This window comes from Rana temporaria, chromosome 2, assembly GCF_905171775.1.
Source record: "Rana temporaria chromosome 2, aRanTem1.1, whole genome shotgun sequence".
NCBI classification, from domain to species: domain Eukaryota; kingdom Metazoa; phylum Chordata; class Amphibia; order Anura; family Ranidae; genus Rana; species Rana temporaria.
In genome coordinates, this window is record NC_053490.1 from 376,273,024 (window position 1) to 376,287,054 (window position 14,031).

At 38.5% G+C, this 14,031-nt stretch overlaps 1 protein-coding gene across 3 annotated transcripts in view; it reads left to right on the plus strand.

The window, feature by feature from the left end:
- ACACA (acetyl-CoA carboxylase alpha) overlaps window positions 1–14,031 on the plus strand; it is a 510,335-nt gene that overhangs the window by 285,088 nt on the left and 211,216 nt on the right. For all 3 annotated transcript variants that reach the window (XM_040337823.1, XM_040337822.1, XM_040337824.1), the window contains 3 exons: window positions 10,419–10,460; window positions 11,566–11,781; window positions 12,053–12,208. In XM_040337823.1, the coding sequence (XP_040193757.1) occupies window positions 10,419–10,460; window positions 11,566–11,781; window positions 12,053–12,208 (414 nt within the window). The remainder of the gene's footprint in view (window positions 1–10,418; window positions 10,461–11,565; window positions 11,782–12,052; window positions 12,209–14,031) is intronic.

The following is a 14,031-nucleotide window of genomic DNA, read 5'->3' on the forward strand; positions in this document are numbered from 1 at the left end:
TACATTTTGTTTCTATATATGTGAATGTATCACAGATTTAGAGATAACGATTCACAAGAGCTGGTGTATGAATGTCACGGATATATACATATTTATTTATATTTTAAGGTCAGCGCAGGAGTACAAACAGATCATTATCAGTGTTCGTAAAACATATTTAAAATGTTAAATGTACTTTTTGTAAATACTCTCTATTTGCATAATGTGACAGGAGTCACTTTGGGTGGGGGGCTTGTGAAAACCAGCTTATCTTAAAGAGATTAACTCCGGAGATTGCTGTCCCCAAACCTGAAGTGCTGACTCCATGGCAGAGCTTTGCTAGCCTCACCCCAGCACTGATATTCATCTTCTGGGTTCCACGCACAGGAGATGGTGAACCTCTATGCTTAGACACCAGAGACTGGGGGTTTAGTAGACTTTTCTGCAGGGGAGGAACAACCCAGTGAGCCTCCAGCAGAAGAGCTGGCTTCAGAGCCTGGTGCTGTTGACCTCTGCATACTATAATCAGGGGCCTTGAAGGATTTGTGAAAGACCACCAACTTTTCACTTTACTTCCCAGTGGAACAGCTGGCAGCTGAGCAGAGCGCTACTGGCCCCTGCCCACAAGAATCAACTCCACAGGCGCTCCAGGCAGAGAATGTGATCAGCACCTCACAACTGTGGCTTGAGCTTATATTGGTGGATGGGACTACGGTATCCACTGACAGCAACCCAGCAGAAGAGCTTGCAACAGGGCAGAGTGCTTCTGGCCTCTGCCGTCAACTAACAGAAGATGGATTTTCTGTGGTAGTGGATGGGACTTCGGTTTCCACTGATACAACCCCAGAAACAGTTCTGGCATTAGGACAGGAGGCTATCAGCCTTGCTCTGCAAACACTGGGGGATTTTCATCTAGTAAAAGTGGATGGGACTACAGTCTCCACCTGTATACCCCAAGGATGCTGGGCAGTCAGCCCAGATTCTCAACAGCATGACAGAGTGAGCCCAGCCACGCTGTCTTCTCTCCAGAGGCTGAAAGGACTCCATGGGAAATGACCAGTCCAGTCCAGAGGCAGAGGTTGGCTGGGTGAGAAATGCTCTGTTTGGGACAATTTGTTTGGGGTACTGTGTGGGTACAGGCATTGGGGGACTGGAACTACAGACTAACTTTAAAGTCAACCCATTTAGGGTCTCCTTCTGTGTTAGTCTCCTGCCGAAAGGGGAGATATGTGACAGCCATCACTTTGGGCAGGGGGTGGGGGGGGGCTTATTGAACCCTACTTACCTTAGAGAGCTCTGGAAACCCATTTTCCAGCTCCCCCAGACCCTTTTATGTGTAAATTTTGGAGCAAATGATTATGGGATGGATATGCTTATGTGGGTAAGTGAGTTAATAAAACCACTATCAGCTATTAGCTGCTAGAGGGGAGGGGGAATTTCCCCTGCAGCCCTTCCTAAACTAAAGATGACAGTTGAAATGTACCTGTGTGTCTCTTGTTACTGAATGTAGTTTTACCCCGCCCTGTGTCATTATGCAATGAAGGAGGGATTGTCCCAGAGTGTATATCTCTTTGTGCCTGTGTTTTGAATAAACAGACTTCTGTTTCTTACCACCCTACACTGATGTCTCAGCAAGTGTCTGGGTGGGCTAAAGGATCTTGGATTGTGCTGGTACCGGGCAAGGGAAGCTTATACGGCATACATACTCCTCTTGAGTATGGGGTCCCTCACACATAATATAACATAATTGTTTGCTTGTTGGTTCAGCACAGGTGTGAGCCGTGGGTGATGGTTCCCTGAAGCCACTTGCCCAGGGACAGAATGTTTTTTTTGTGTTATCGATTAACCATTTGCCGCCCGCCCACCGTCAAATGATGGAGGGCCGGTGCGGCTCTCATTCTGGGTGGACATCATATGACAGTGCACCCGAATGGCATGCAGCACGGTAATCGCGGCGGCGCAATGTTATTAGGACAAGGCTCGACCCCGATTTCTGTAAAGAACCGCTGGCGTGGCTCTTTAACCATGTGATCTGCTGTGTCCAATCACAGCCAGTCACATGTAAACATAGAAGTGCCGGTAATCGGCTCTCATCACCTCACACTTAGAGTGTATGGCGAAAAGTTAGTGCAGCCTCATCAGCACACATCAGAAAAATTACTAATTTATAAAAATTTACTGACAGAAACTAAGCACAATTTTTTTTCCGTATTTTTTTTTCAACATTTCCGGTATTTTAATTTTTTTTTTTGTAAAAAATAAAAAACCCAGCAGTGATTAAATATCACCAAAAGAAATCTCTATTTGTGTGAAGAAAATGATAACAATTAAACATAGTTACAGTGTAACATGACTGCGCAATTGTCATTCAAAGTGTGACAGCTCTGAAAGCTAAAAAATGGCCTGGGAAGGAAGGGGGTTAAGGTGCCCAGTATTGAGGTGGTTAAAGAAACTAGATCTTAAATTTGATAATAAAAGATTATTCCGGAAGAGAAGAATTCTGATATGTCTGCAATGCGATTTTCATGGTTTATTGCTGATGTACAGGAAATGGGGAGCTTAGAAAGCCATATAGAAATACAGTTATAGTTAAAGCAATGGTCTGTTATTTTTTTTTCTTGGCTTTAAGGGTTATCATTGTTAGTGTACTCAGTGGTTTCAATTAAAGCTTGGAAAACCCATTTATTGGAGCAGTGATGCCCCTCAAATATCTGTCCTGCTTCAGGGCAGATGTCTGTGTTTTCAGCGAGTTTCCAAGGTCATCTACTACTAACCTTGATTATGTGACTGATCCGGAAAACTGCTGAGTATCCAAGAATTCTGAACTCATGTGGTCCTCAATGATCAAGATTCCCACTTTTTGATGCAAATTAAATATATTTTAATAAGTACAGTTTTTGCATATGAAAGTTGATCGCTACATTACCGAATGTATACATTTGGTGAACGGATGATATGGTGGGCATAGTGATAATAGTTTTGTAGAGCATTGCATTCCTTGGTTCCCTGTTAATAGCTGAGAATAATTTCATTACAGATGCCCAGTAAAACAGTGTATTACCTGCATTAGAAGGAAGAGTATTTGCCTATCAATTTTTCCTTTGTTATAAGAACTAATAGAGGCCTTGCTTGCAGGTTTATCTCGATAAAAGGAAAAAAAATAAACTTTTTTTGATAATTATCTTTAAATGATGCAATTTATTTAAATAGATGAAGCAAATTTAAGCAGATATACTGTATGGCCTTAAAGATTAAAAGCTGATAAGCATAGCTGTTCAGTCTACTGGATGGATATCCTTCTCCTCGAGGCTACAATGAGTCATTACCGCAGCATCACATGTTATCACTTTAATGAAGTTATTTTCTAGAAATTACACCGCTACGAAGGCCAGATATCACAATCAAAAACATCTCATTGCTTTTCCACATGAAAAAAACACAACAACTTTGCTTCCCATGAATGCAAATTATACCCCTGCTGCGATCAAATAAGCCAACCATCGTCAAGACAATCAAAATAATTTGCCTAAATTAGCCAATCAAGACACCCTGCATATTAGAGAATGTGAAAACATGCAACACAAATCATCATAGCTGATTATTATACTAATAATCATGTTAAAAACCTAATGAGATGAGAAAATGGAAGTTAGCTCGAGCAAGGCTTTACCACCTAAACATGCTGGGAAATAATTATGTTGACTGTAATTAACATACATAAAACAAAGTCCTTTAAAAAGTTACACAAAAACTCTTAAGCCCTGTACACACGATCGGATATCTGATGGAATCTAATCCGATGGATTTTTTTTCGTCGGATATCCGGTGAAGCTGACTTTCATCAGTCTTGCCGACACACCATCGGTCAAAAATCCAACCGTGTCCAAACGCGGTGACGTAAAACACTACGACGTGCTGAGAAAATGAAGTTCAATGCTTCCAAGCATGCGTCGACTTGATTCTGAGCATGTGTGGATTTTTGACCGATAGACTTCCACACAGACGATCATTTTTTTCTATCAGTTTTTTATCCATAGGAAAAATTTAAAACATGTTCTGTTTTTTTTTAACCGATTGTTTTCATCGGACAAACTGATCGTGTGTACAGGGCTTGAAAGTAATGGAGGTATCACTGTGAACATTCATACAGCATCTTCATTACATAATATTTTATGGTGTTCAGTGTTGGGGGTAACTAGAAAGTAATGTATGCCAAAGGTGAAAGATGAAAGAGAATGCTTTGTTTTTATATGCATACAAGGTACAGTGCCTTGAAAAATTATTCGTACCCCTTGAAATTTTCCACATTTTGTCATGTTACAATCAAAAACGTAAATGTATTTTATTGAGATTTTATGTGATAGACTAACACAAAGTGGCACATACTTGTGAAGTGGAAGGAAAATGATAAATGGTTTTCATTAAAAAATAAATAAAAAAATCTGAAAGTGTATTTGAGTCAATACTTTGCAGAATCACCTTTCGCTGCAATTACAGCTGCAAGTCTTTTTGGGGATTCTCTACCAGCTTTTGTACATCTGGAGAGTAAAATATTTGCCCATTTTTCTTTGAAAAATAGCTCAAGCTCTGTCAAATTGGATGCGAGCCATTGTAGCTCTGGATGTATGTTTAGGCCTGGTTCACACCTATGCAGGTTGCAGTTTGCATATTCCAGCTGCATTTGGCACGGTGTGATGTGCAGTGTTAGTTTTCTGCCATACATAGCATTTTATCTTTTCGGTCAAAAAGTAAAATTTTGGTCTCATCTGACCAGAGGACCTTCTTCCACATGTTTGCTGTGTCCCCCACATGGCTTCTCACAAACTGCAAATGGGACTTTTTATGGCTTTCTTCTTGCCATAAAGGTCGGATTTGTGGAGTGCACGATTAATGTAAACAGATTCTCCCACCTGAGCTGTGGATCTCTGCAGCTCCTCCAGAGTTACCATGGGTCTCTTGGCTGCTTCTCTGATTAATGCTCTCCTTGCCCTGCCTGGTAGTTCAGGTGGACGGCCATGTCTTGGTAGGTTTGCAGCTGTGCCATACTCTTTCCATTTTCGAGTGGTGGATTCAGTGCTTCATGAGATATTCAAAACTTGGGGTATTTTGTTTAATAACCTAAACCTGCTTTAAACTTCTCCACAACTTTATCCCTGACCTGTCTGGTGTGTTCCTTGGCCTTCATGATGCTATTTGTTTATGAAGGTTCTCTAACAAACCTCTGAGGACTTCACAGAACAGCTGTATTTATACTGATATTAAATTACACACAGGTGGACTAATTAGATGACTTCTGAAGGCAATTGGTTCCACTCGATTTTATTTAGGGGTATCAGGCCTCGTACACACGATAGGTTAACCAGAGGACAACGGTCTGATGGACCGTTTTCATCGGTCAAAACCGATCGTGTGTGGGCCCCATAGGTTATTTAACCATAGGTTAAAAAAAGCCAACTTGCTTTAAAATTAACCTATGGATTCCTAACCGATAGGTCAAAACCGATTGTTAGTAGGCACGACCATCGGTTAAAAATCCATGCATGCTCAGAATCAAGTCGACGCATGCTTGGAAGCATTGAACTTCATTTTTTTAGCACGTCGTGTTTTACGTCACCGCGTTCTGACACGATCTTTTTTTAACTGATGGTGTGTAGGCGTGACGGACCATCAGTCAGCTTCATTGGTTAACCTATGACAACGGTCCTTCAGACCGTTCTCATCGGATTGGATTGATCGTGTGTACGAGGCTTTAGAGTAAGAGAATACAAATTCAAGCCACACTTTTCAAATATTTATTTGTGAAGTGGAAGGAAAATGATAAATGGTTTTCAAAATGTTTTACAATTTTGTGCCACTTTGTGTTGGTCTATCACATAAAATCCAGATAAAATACATTTACCTTTTTGGTTGTAACATGACAAAATATAGAAAATGTCAAGGGGTTTGAATACTTTTTCAAGGCACTGTGTGTGTGGGGTATAAATGTGTAGTTAGTGTTGACAGTGTGGTCTGGATATTTAATATTTTTTATTAAATAGTACACTTATCAATCATGTGATACCTCCCCATTTGATAAGGATTTTTTTTTCCAGATAAGGAATTTTAATGTGCAGACATGATCCTTATTTTTGAAAATTGTTGGTAAATGGCAGAGCAATGCAATGCAAAGCAAGGCAATTTTCTTACAGTAACAAGGAGTTAATTACACCAATCATGAGTAACTCATTGATAACATGTGCAAAGCGGACAGGACTTTGGGAATTAATAGAAAACTTTCATTTGAGATAATAGGATTTGCCAGACTGAACTTGACAAATTTAGTGTAGCATAATACCCACACATTTAAATTTTCTTTGTACTGATAAGAGAAAATCGCAAGAACTACACAACTGTGCTGAAATCATAAAACATTCATTCCCCCTTTCATTAATATGTCCATGTGCGAGTAAATCAAAAATAGTCATGTGGGAAATGGACTGTAGCATACCCGCAAATGCCGCTAATGGTATTATTGCAACAGATTTTTGGTAAAGCCTTTTCAGATTGCTTTAACTTTATTTGAATGTTTCTGTAGCATTGGATGCAAAGCATTCCTTGGCAGTCTTATGTTTTGTGGGAGGATCCCTAGCTGACAGGCTATTTTAGAAAAAGTTTACCCCGACTTACCAAGTCACAACTGTTCTCTTCTTTGGTGTCCCAAAAGTAAACCATTAAAGTTTAAAAGAATAAGTGTAAAAATCTGTCAGCTGGGTTTTAGATGATGAGGCCATCTGATGACGTGTGCTCTAGTTTAACTAGAGTGTTAGCAGAAGGCATTTGATTTATTACGATGATTCGTAATTTCTTGTTTCAGCAAGTCTTTTTTTCAAAAAAGCAAGAATAATTTAATTGTTCATATAATAAAAATCCTAAATTAACCATATATCCTAAATAAGTGAATGCAAATTTACATTTGCGTCATTGTTACACATTTCATTTACTTGCTGATATATATATATATATATATATATATATATATATATATATATATATATATATATATATACTGTATTTATTGGCGTATAACACTCATCTTTTTATCCTGAAAATAGAGGGTAAACTGTGTTATACGCAGGAGGCTGTAGAATTTTTTTTACCTGAAACTTTCCTATTAAAGTTAGGGTGCGTGTTATACACTGATAAATACAGTGTGTATGTATGTGTGTGTATATATATATATATATATATATATATATATATATATATATATATATATATATACATACACACACGGTATCTCACAAAAGTGAGTACACTCCTCACATTTTGGTAAATATTTTATTATATCTTTTCAAAAATATATATATATTTTTTTTCAGTATTTTATGTTTATAGTGCAAAAAAATAAAAACCGCAGATGTGATAAAATGCCACCAAAAGAAAGCTCTATTTGTCAGAAAAAAAAGGACATACATTTTAATTTGGGTACAGTGTTGCACAAACGGGCAATTTTCAGTTAAATGACCACAGTGCCATATCACAAAAAATGGCCTGGTCATGAAGGGGGATAAAGACGGAGCTGAAGTGATTAAACATTAACGCATATTGATAAGGTTATTTACATCAGGCTGATCTCTTTTACATGTGCTATGTATCTTAAAGTATCTTAAAGTACAACTAAAGGCAAAAAAATTTTTTTATTAGAATTTATTGCTGACTGTGCCTTTCATTAGGGCAGGGGTGCCCGACCTTTTGAAGAACAAGGGCCACTTAAGCGAATTAGTAACTGGTCTCGGGCCACAATGAGCAGAGCAGGAGGATGACAGGTCCGTGTCCACGGACACAGCCCACTCTACTCTATGGGCCCTCTGATCCAATCCGATTCGCCCAGATGGAAGTGGGCAGATACCTTTCTAATTTGTTTTAGGTAGGCAGGTGTAAACGGACACAAGTCTGTTTATATCTGCTGCTCCATAGAGGTAAATATTAAGTCCGATTGGATCGGACCGATCACGTGAAAGGGGTCTAAGGCTGCTTTTACACTGATGCACTGTGATTTGCCCAAACCGCGGGTGCAGCATAGCGCACCTGTAGATTTTCTGCGAGTTAGCTGCACTTTGACGTAAATTTCTGTTATATCCTGCAGGTGTTGTGCACTTTCTGAAAGCGCAACAAACCCACAGGTAATAACAGAAGTCTATGGCTCAATGCTTTTTTCCTCTACCAGCGGCTTTATTCACAAAACTGCTGCTCTGGGATGGCAGGTTGGCAACCTGTGATCTGGGCTTGCCAACCTGCCATCCCAGAGCAGGAGCTTGAGGGCCACATCAGAGGGCTTTGCGGGCCACTGGTTGGGCACCCCTGCATTCGGGATATTCATTCTCTCTATTGGTCCTGTTAACAGTTATTATCAAAAGTGAAAGTAAAAGAAAATCCCAAATCTTGTGTCGACATCAGAACACTAATACAGGTTAAATCTTTCAATGGGGACCTGGGTGACACATCGAGATTACAGTTTAAGAGGGATTTCCACTCTCTAACTATTTTGACTATGGGACAGGAAGTGAAGGGAAATCTCCCAGAGGCCAAAAAAAACACCAAAACACTGACCAGGGTTGTTATTTTCCATTACTCGGTCCAAAATCAAGAAAAACAAAAAACACTTTAGCCTTTTAGTTACACTTTACATTAAATACAAAACGTGTTAATGACATGTTGTCTCTTTATAGCCAAATGTTACTTTACTTTTATCTTTAAAAGTATAAGGGGAATTTACTTATTAAAATACAGATTTGGTTACATAGACCTTTTTATTGTTGACTGTGGTTTTGAGGTTTTATATAGGGTCTGCCATCTTTCTATTAAAGTATTTTTGCTTGTAGACTTACATATTTACAGCTGTAGGCAAAGTAAAATTATTATGGGTTTTCTTCTTTTGCACTGTTGTGGTTCTTAATAATCCATTTGATTAAATGAATCTGTTATCATAGCAGGCAATTTGCTGTAGAGTACAACTGGTTTTGGTACAGTAATCTAAGACTGTACGGTATGAAAACATTTGCAAATGATCATCTCTGGGTCATTGGTTAAAATGTGTGTGCGCTGTTTTGTCTATACACTAGAGTGCATTATGTTCTAAACTGATCAGTGTTTAAATAGTGTGGGGCCTTCATGGTCTGATCATTCCCTTAGCAGCAATTTGGGCCCTGGGTGTTACTGGTTCTAAAATAAGGTATGTAATAATTTTGTTAGCATGTTGATGAGGGGGGAAGGAGGAACCGGGGATGGCAAAATATAAGCATATGAACTTCAGCTTTAAAGAGTATCTTCTTAACCACATTTGTACATAGACTATAAGACCTACAATACAGATTTCCTATTCTTATCACTGTCGTATCTCGTTTACAGCCTGCGGTGCCATGACTCGGCGCCGCCAGTCCAGGCCTTATGCTGCGTACACACGATCATTTTTCGGCAAGAATAAAAAGTTGTTTTTCAGCATGTCCAAAAAACGACGTTTTTCCAACTTCATAATTAAAAACGACGTTGCCCACACACCATTGTTTTAAAAAAAATGATGAACAAAGCACGGTGACGTACAACAAGTACGACGGCCCCCTAAAAGGGGAAGTTATATTCGCCTTTGGGCTGCTTTAGCTGATTCCTTGTTAGTAAAAGACGATTCACGCTTTTCTGTCTGTTACAGCGTGATGAATGTGCTTACTCCATTATGAACGGTAGTTTTACCAGAACGAGCGCTCACCGTTTCATAACTCGCTTCTGAGCATGCGCAGGTTTAAAACATCATTTTAGCCCACGATCATATTTTACAACCCCAAAAAAAACGACATAGTTTAAAACGACGTTAAAAAATGCAGCATGTTCGAATTTTTTTGGGGCGTTTTTCAGAAGATGAAAAACGATGTGCAGCCCACACACGATCATTTTAAATGACATTTTTAAAAACGTCGTTTTTTTTCCATGCCGAAAAATGTTCGTGTGTACGCGGCATCAGAAAATAATATCTTTCTCTGTGTTAAGCTTTGCATATGATGCCTGGACAGCCAGAATTCTTTATCACTAGGACAGCCACATGTTCAGAATATCAGAACTCAGCTGGAATAGCACACGCTGTAAACAATAAATGGCTCTTGCCGGACTGCTGCATCAAGGAGAGGAAGATGTCTTTGTGATGGGGGATTTATATTATGTCATGGGGTTTTTGATAAGGCAGGGGGCAGTGTAGATTTTAGAATATACGTAGTTTCCTTTTGCTTAGGAAGGTGAAAATATTACATGTTACTTATAACTGTATGCAGCAGGAGTCAAGTTTTTATTTAATATTGAACCCATTTTCAAATATTTGGTTTTGGGGAACCTAAATTACTTTAAAGTGATGTATTTAATGACCACATTTATTATTGTGAAATCTATATATCATTATTTTTATTTTCTTTCAGAGGGAATTCCCCAAATTTTTCACTTTCCGTGCAAGAAACAAGGTAAGGGTTTTTTTTTTGTGCCTTTTAAGTGCAATAAAAAAGGATGATTCCATTCCATTACACCGTTTTTTTATATTCATTTTCCACTAATCTTTTTTTTTTCTTGTAATTCCTTTATTGAACCAGAGGTTGCATTATACATACCAAAACAAGAGTACTGCAAAAATACAATTACATAGTTCTGCTGGTAACATACGCAGCATCAGAGCTACACAAGTAGCTCAACAAAGCAGAGCATGTACAAAAAAGTGTTCTAAGTGGCGGCTAGGAATATATCGGGGAAAGTGCTGTAAAAAACATCTCCAGGATTCCCAACATATATGTAGGACATACCTCCCAACTGTCCCTGATTTCGAGGGACTGTCCCTGATTTGGAGCAATGTCCCTCTGTCCCTCATTCTCCTCATTTGTCCCTCATTTTGGTCTGATCTATACAGATGTATATAAAATGCACTTTTTATCTATCAAAAAGTGTTTCCCAGTGCTAAACCTTTCATCTGATTTCTAAATGGCTGCATTTGTAAATTCCAAAAGCCAATATAAAGAAATAGTAGTGGTAAAAAAAGCACTTGTGGGTTTAACCAATCTTATTTTTTTTTGTACAATTCTCCTTTAAGGGGGTGTGGCAAGGGGTGTGTCCTATGCCTACATACTTTTGCTGATAGGTGTCCCTCATTCCCATCTCAGAAAGTTGGGAGGTATGGTAGGATAGCACCAACTTAGTGATGCAATCTTATGGAAAATATAATGAGAAAATACCAGGGTTGGGAGAGACCTCTCATCTTTTAAAATAGGATGGACCCCACCTGTGTATATGCTGTCTTTAAGACCCTTATATCCCAACTTTTCAAAATGATCTATCAGTCTTCCTTCTTGTTTATTTAGTCTAAAATGACTTGAGCAATCTTTAATCTCTAGCTTTTGCTATCTCTTCTTCTTTCTCAATTTCTTTTTTTTTTACAACTTTACATTTTAATTTATTATTTATTTATTTTTTTAAACCCATTCCCCTCCTGTATCTTGTTTATGTACACATTTTATTGTGAGCATATTGTAATATGTCAGTGCTTTATAAATTATGATAATAATCTGTGTGTTTTCCAAGTTTGAAGAAGACCGAATCTACAGGCATTTGGAACCAGCACTTGCCTTTCAGCTGGAGCTTAATCGTATGAGGAATTTTGATTTAACAGCTATACCTTGTTCTAACCACAAAATGCATCTGTATTTGGGAGCTGCAAAGGTCGAAGAGGGAACTGAAGTCACAGATTACAGATTCTTTGTCCGTGCAATCATCAGACATTCTGACCTAGTTACAAAGGTAGGAGCTATTTTGAGTCAAGTTTTCTAACAATCTTGCAGTGTATGCGATTAAAACTTGTATTTCCCAAACACCAAACTGAGTATTTAACTGACAAAATGTGTAGCATTTACATGTTTTTTTTTTTTTCATGTTGAGTTTTTTTTTAATTAGTTGATTCTTTCATTATTCATGTATGCTTTCCTATACAACTAGTTCATACAGGATGTACAAATTACACAGTGTTAGTGCAGTTTCACTGAATTTGTATATATCCTTTTGTACTTCACAGGAAGCCTCATTTGAGTATCTTCAGAATGAAGGTGAGCGCCTCTTGCTGGAAGCTATGGATGAACTGGAAGTTGCTTTTAATAACACCAATGTGCGCACTGACTGCAACCACATCTTCTTAAATTTTGTTCCTACTGTTATCATGGATCCCTCAAAGGTATACCACATGCTCTTTTTTGTATATGTCCCTTCCTCTTTAGTTTGAGTGTGTGTATTTTCCTACAGTTTGCAGTACATGTCTTTTGCTCATAGGACAATCCTGCCTAAATTTTTTTTGTGTTTTTGCTAGTCTGCCACCTCTCTCTCTTATCCCAACCACTCTGCTCCCACTGATTATGGTTTGGATCTACTCCTACTGTATTCTCTCCCACCCACATTCTAGCCCCATATGCTGTACTTTTGTCTCATCACTCCTTCAGATTTACCATAAACACTCTTCTGTAATGTCTCCCTTGTGGGCATATTTTAGCAATTTTACAATTAGTATGTAAACATAAATTACAATCTAATTTTCTTATGTTCTAAAAATTTATTTTAGTTACTGTAGTGTAGAGTTGTGGTTTATATGTTGGCACAACAACTGAAGTGTATGTAATACCTACTTTATGTTTTATAAATATAACTATCAAAAATGTGCCTGTTAGAGAACACACAAGGTGGGATTTTTTTTAGAAATTATGTTGGAAGAACTGTTTTAGTGGGTACAATGCATAGGGGAGGAGTATTGAGGTTATGACAGCAGGTAGTCTGTGTAGTAAAAGGGTGGTAAGGGTATGACAGTGGTCAGTATGTGAAGAAGAGGAGTGCAGAGGGTATGATAGTGGACAGTTTGTAAAGGTGAGGAATGTTGAGAGTATGCCTATGGGCAGTATGTACAGAAGAGAAGTATGGAAAATATAAAGGTACGCTGTATGTATAGAAGAGGAGTATGTAGGATATGATGGTATGTGTAGGTCAAGAATGCAAAGGATACAACTGTATGTGCAGGAAAGAAGCAGGGCTGTGGAGTCGGAGTCGGAGTCGAGGAGTCGGAGTCGGGGGAAATTTTGGGTACCTGGAGTCGGAGTCGGCAAACAATGCACCGACTCCGACTCCGACTCCTACTAAATTTAGATTGGAATTAAAAAAAAAAAAAAGCAAGTTTAAATGTCCCAATTCACAAAAAGTTATAATTAATGACTTCTCTACTGTAAGAATAAAGACCAATGCATGCAGTGCCTCACGTAACCGCAAAACGAACACGTTAAGTGACCGTGAAGAAGCACGCTTTTCATGTGCTTCACTATATGGCACGCAGCGCACAATTAGGAGCTGCAATACTTCTACTTTCCATAGTGTTGTGTTCTGCTTTTACAGGGAACGCATGTTAGAGAACCAGGAAGTGTCCAAATAAAAAATTCCAACAGGAGTTTTATAAAGCACTAAAAGAAGTTGAAAAGTATGATCGCTCATCAAAACTTACTGTTGAAGAAGCCATCCTTGTTTATCCAGAGATCGTTAGTGATGTGGCCAGAATAGTTACTGCAATGCCACCCACCCAAGTCAGTGTCGAAAGATTATTTTCAGCCCTAAAAATAATAAAGTCTGACTTAAGAGCCTCTATGAAAGAGGATCTGGCAGAGGCAATTCTCTTCCTTAGAACTCTACATTGAATTGATTTGCATTTGCTAAGCCTAGAACTACATTTCAAGATTAATATAAACCATTTCTAGGTTTTACAGATTTTGTTTTTGGTTCATTATAGATAAGCTTTGTTTTTGTTCTAAAACAACCAAATAATGTGGTTTGTATTTTTGAACTGGTAAAGATCCTGTTCCTGATGTTTATGCCTGCTGCTACTATCCAGCCACTTGATTGTTTTCATTGTGTTTGTCTTTTGCTTAAACTGTGCAATACAGTAGACTGTTGGCTTCCCAGCCAGTAGTCCTGTGGTAGGTTGCGTTTCTTTCCCTCAAGGAATGTATAAAATACATTTGCATA